This window comes from Asparagus officinalis, unplaced genomic scaffold (genome assembly GCF_001876935.1).
Source record: "Asparagus officinalis unplaced genomic scaffold, Aspof.V1 AsparagusV1_Un161, whole genome shotgun sequence".
In the NCBI taxonomy this organism is placed as follows: domain Eukaryota; kingdom Viridiplantae; phylum Streptophyta; class Magnoliopsida; order Asparagales; family Asparagaceae; genus Asparagus; species Asparagus officinalis.
The window spans coordinates 32,090-37,726 of record NW_017972427.1 but is presented as its reverse complement, the minus strand read 5'-3'; the positions used below and the strand labels follow the sequence as shown (position 1 = coordinate 37,726).

The following is a 5,637-nucleotide window of genomic DNA, read 5'->3' as shown; positions in this document are numbered from 1 at the left end:
CAGTGCTGAGTTGATAAGATTAATATTTAACCGCTTTTGAACATCAGCTAGCTCATCTTTATTTATTAGCACTTGTTCATTAATATTCATGAAGTGCTTCTTATTCAGATCCTTCAGAACAGGCTTAAGTTTTTTGAGTTTAGCATGAAATTTATACATTTTATAGCATCTAATGTCTTGCTCCCACACTGACTTAAATACTGAGAGAAAATTTGGATGACTTGTCCACATTTTGAAAAACCTGAATGGTTTTTTCCCACAAAATCCTGATCTTCTATTATTATTAAAGCTGGAGAGTGGTCTGAACAGTTTGGCACCAAATATTCTACTTGACTAGAAGTATATTGATGAATCCACTCCTTATTAACTAGGATTCTATCTAATCTATTCCAAATTCTTGTATCAGCTTCCTATTTGTTACACCAGGTAAAAAAACACTCAGTAGTTTTAAGATGCATAAGCTGAAAAGAGGTAATAAAAACATGAAAGTCTTTAGTGTCTGAATCAGATACTATTGCTCAACCTATCTTCTCTCCATTATTGATAACTGAATTTAAATCGATCACCTCCAACAATCCATGGATGGGTAACATTTTGCTTGAAAGATAGAAGGCCCCGCCAGAGAGATTTTCTTCCAACCATATCATTAAGAGCATATACTATAGAAACTATGCATGATAAGCTGCCATCTTTTGACATTATAGAACATGTCATAAATTGATCTGAGGAAGTAATATTTTACACTGTGAGAAGATCACTATTCTAGAGAATCCAAATTCTGGCACTATTAGCTCGATGAACATTTGAAATCCATTCCCAATCCTTTACCACTTTCTTAGCTATAGACTGCATCTTATCTCCAACAACATTTGTTTCTAGAAGAGCTATAAATGGAAGGTTATATTGGCAAATAAATTGCTTAACAATCATATGTTTAGAGGATTTGTTAAATCCTCTAACATTCTAGATAGCTAAGTGCCTTATAAAATTAACCCACCCCTATCATTGCTATAGGGGTCTAAATCATGTACCTGATGATCCAACAGGGAGAAGTGAGATACTTGAAAAAATGATGTTCCAGGATCATTTGTTTTAACATTAGCATGTGTTCTCTTTGCAGAATTATCTCCGTTGACACTAGTAAAACCAGTAGCATGCACAGTTGGAGATGAAAATTGGTGAACAGAAGGTAGCCCAGCAACACTATGACTGATATCTACTATTTGTGCATGTTTTCCAGAAGTTTGCATTTCATTTCCAGCTTGCCCAGTATTAATACAAACATTCTGAGCATGTTTTTTAGGCACATCCTTTCCAGGCTGCCCAGATATCTCAACAGTGCCTTGATGTACATGTACATCAGGATTTTGTGCATTTGCTCCAAGATTCTTGTTAACAGGAACCCATCTCTTTCTACCAGTTTGCCTTCTACATTGTTCAGTAATATGTCCAATTACATTATAAGAATTGCACCACCTTGGTTTTAGCTCATATATTACTTTTTGAGTATAATAATTCCCATCAGGACCTTGTATAACAAGTTGATCCGGTAGAGGTAATTTTAGGGGTAGCTTTACTTCCAGCAAAACTCTAGCATAAGATAATCTTTGCCTTGCTGCTGTGAGTTTATCAATGGTTATTGGGTTACCAATGAGGCTTGCAACCTTACTAGTCCTAGTAGGGCTCCATAAATTCAGACGTAAATTTGGGAATTAAACTCACATATGGTAATTATAGTCTTGAAATTTTTCTATATCTGTATCTATTGTCCATGGCTTTAAAGCCAAGGGCCTTGAACCAAAAAACCATGGTCCTACTTCCAGAACATCACTCATTTGCTTTTCAGATTGAAAATCAAAGAGGAACACACCTTGCTTGATTAAGTCAATCGCAGGAATAGAGATTTTACCCTATATATAGCTTTTTAACATATGTTTCCAAAGATTTGAATCTAATGTTTAATGCAATAACATGACCAATCAGAGCGTATTTCCAGTAAGCTTCCCCTTCCCTTCAATTTCCAATAAGCTTCCCCTTCCCTTCATTCCTTCGTAGAGAATGTAACAGTGTTAGCTTGAGGGGATGGAACAAAATTTAGATTTAATCCATTTTCATAATTCCTATTATCAGCAAACAAACTAGCAAAGGATTTCAGAGCTTCGGAATCATTATTATCTAATCTATTAACATTCCCCTTGCTGGCATGACCTGAAACATCATCCCTAGCTTCTTCTAGATTTGTATTTTCAGTTTCAGCATTTGCATTCATAGATTGTTCAGCATGAGAAACAAGATCTTCGAAATTTCCCTCAACCAAAGAGACATTCTCAAGAAAACCAGATTCAATATCCTCCTCTACTTCATCCGCCCAAAGGATAGAGATCGAAGGATTACCTAGCTGCCGAGATATCAGAAGTCCAGATCTCAGTTGAGGCAATTGAGGATCTGATAATGCATTTGATTTAGCTAATATTTCCTCCATTTGCACTTTCTTCTTAGCTCCCTTAGGCCTAGTACTCTCCATTACCGCTGAGCTCGAAGAAGCCTCCACATCATCCGAACCTACTCCTCCATTGGATAGAGAAGGATAGACAAATATTGAATCACACAGCTCACTATTAGGGATTTTCTTACCCTCACTCTTCTTCTTCTTCCTCATTTGAATCTAGACGGAGGAGCACGATAGCATCAAAACCGTCTGCTAATGTTCGCCTTCAGACCGCCCCTTTCAGTAGAGTTAGCATACTAAATACAATCCATGCATCACAACTTGAAAGACCTAGTAGTATACTAGCAAGTTGATGGCTACATGGCCTTCTCACTTTGCTAAAACTCTCTCAAACACTTGTTGAATATGAGGATCAAACCTACATCGGGTCAAAACTGACCCGACCTGAATAGACCCGATTGACTCGTTTGCCACCGATTCCAAGGTATTACTTTGATGCACTTCTGCACTGTAGAATACATCCTTATTCTGCAGAGAGACATCTAAAATAGGCCATATTGAGCTTGTGTACTATATAATGGTAAAGGCCCAGATCAATTTCCGGTCCAGTTTTAATAGTGGCCCTAAATTCATAATATAAAAAACGGGCTTTAGCCGAAACAAACCGATTGCCATCTAAGTGCATTCTGCAGACGACCATCCATGCATCTTTGCGCTAAAATAAAACAAGCATACGCCTCTTATCCTAGCCAGTTAATAGTTCGAAAATTCAGCAGTGTGATCGATTCTAAATTAATCTCGCAATTATTTAGAAAAGAAAAAAAAAGTAGGTCTTATATGAGTAGGTGTCATCAATTGAAAGCCAAATGTGGTTGTTGACAAGGACTAATTAATCATTAATAATATGATGAAGGTAAAATTAGTGATCATTAACAGTAACAAATCACCAAGAACACATTATTAATTTCAAAAGAGAAGGCCTCAAGGGGTCCAACTACATCTCAGTATAAAACTAAGATATACTAAATCAATGGATATCTGGTGAGTGAACCAACTGAGCAAGCAAACAAAATCTCTTCACGAGCACAATAAAGCCAAAGTCCTGAGCAACTCATGAATCAGTGCTAAACTTGGATACTTCTTCATACTTCTATATATTTCTTTCTTCGTACTGGAATCGGTGCTCTTCTCAATTACAAGAAGAGATCAAATGGGTCTTATGCGGTTCTTGAAGATGGCTATTGTGCTCATTGTCATCTCCTCTCCAGTCTATGTTCGTATTCAGGCTCTCAACGTTGGAATCCAGTCAGTTGGTTCCGATATTGCATCGGTCTGTTTCTTCTATATATAATCAACTATGCTTATCTTTTCTTTAATGTAAATGTTGGGTTGTGTTGATGGCTTGGGAATTGTTGTGCAGAGAGAACAACAATGCAGCAAAACTTGTGAGTCTGATCACTGCTCAGGTTTGTATATGTTGGATGGGCCTCTTGCCTTGAACATCGTTCTGTTACTTGACATTATGAATTCATAATGCATCGATCAGAATCTGCACAGGTTTTGTATTGAACTTTAAAGAATCTAAAATTTCTTGACCGTTTGGTTTGAAAAGTGACAAAGTCAACATAGAAAATACAAGCATGTGCGCATATGAAAACATGTAGTTGAAGTTTGCTATAAGTTTATCATAAATTTAGGGGATTTCCATATTCTCTTAACCTGAAATCGTATATTTTTGTGATTTGTAGGACATTTAAGCATATACTGAATGCATTTTCTTGTCGATGATGGTGTTATTATGTGCAGTGCCTCCTTTCTTAAGATATGGCAAGTACTGTGGGATTTTGTACAGTGGATGCCCAGGGGAGAAGCCATGTGATGGATTAGATGCATGTTGCATGGTCCATGATGCCTGCATCGAGGCTAAAAACAGTTATGTTTCTCTTATTTCTTTGATTTTGATTTTATTTTTGTTCATTTCTTTGGTGAATTTATGATCATGTCTGTAATCATAGCCCATCATTGTGTTATAAATGGCTATTCTGCGACTAAACAAGGATGCAGGCATCATAAACGCAAAATAATGCAATTTATAAAGCTTTATCCGTTTGATCCATTTTGCTTACGTATGCAGGGATAGTATTAGCTTGAAATTTTAGGAACATACTAGAAATGCTTGTTTAAGGATGTCCCACAATAAAAAAGTTTTTTTTTTCTTTTTTTGGATATTACTTTAATCTTTCACAGTTTCAAGTTAGTTCCTCATATCATAGAAATTGCTATTAGGTTCTCCGATTGTTAAGATACGTTGAAACCGGTCCCTCCAATTAAGAGCAGAAATAGCAATTGGTGTGATTAATTTGAAACAACTTATGAGAATTGCGGGGTGTAATGGCAATTTCTAAGATTTGAGGGGCTACTGTCTTAGACGTATTGGGTAGGGAACAGAGAAGGAAACTTGTTAACATGCTGGCTGAATGTTTGCAGATGACTACTTGAGCACAGAATGCAACTCCAATTTACTAGAATGTATTGCTGCATTCAGAAACTCCGATGACCCGACTTTCACAGGGAACAAGTGCATGGTTCAGGAGGTGGTCGAAGTTATCACCCTCGTCATCGAGGCTGCTGTCTTGGCTGGAAGAGTTCTTCACAAACCCTAGCATATAACACTGGGAACAATAGAGGGTCACCTGATCCTTTGTTATAAAGTCTTGCGTTAAGTTCGATCACATTGGTTCTGTACTTAGAAAACAAAAACATAATAATAAATCCACCAAAGAAAGTTTCTTTCTACAAGAGCTATGCAAAGGATAGAGTCACCAAACTATGTACTCTGTTCCTTGCACCTTGACAATATTAATTTCTGCGAACCCGTGACTGTATCAAAAACCATTTTTTATTAATTTTCCTAATATTCCTTCTTCCAAATTTATGTATGGTTTGGAGTTACTGCGAGCACCAACTGTTGTGTGCGGCGGCCAAACTGATAGGGTGCCGAGAACAAATACCAATGCCGAGAGAGAAAGCAAAACAATCCAAAATAACGGCACAAACCCAAACAAACAAATTTTACGTGGTTCGGCAAGTTGCCTACGTCCACGGAGCAAGAAGGGGATGAGTTTTCACTAATAGAGAAGAAGAGTACAAATAGAGATTACAAATTCACAAACTAATCTCTCACACAA

General features: G+C 37.0%; 1 protein-coding gene across 1 annotated transcript; it reads left to right on the top strand.

Moving 5' to 3' along the window:
• Positions 1-3,533: 3,533 nt before the first annotated feature.
• Positions 3,534-5,324, top strand: LOC109827356 (phospholipase A2-alpha). Its single transcript, XM_020394351.1, has 4 exons — positions 3,534-3,779; positions 3,870-3,915; positions 4,256-4,381; positions 4,937-5,324. The coding sequence occupies exons 1-4, from the start codon at positions 3,660-3,662 to the stop codon at positions 5,110-5,112; spliced, it is 468 nt and encodes a 155-aa protein (XP_020249940.1). The 5' UTR covers positions 3,534-3,659; the 3' UTR covers positions 5,113-5,324.
• The last annotated feature ends 313 nt before the right edge of the window (positions 5,325-5,637 follow it).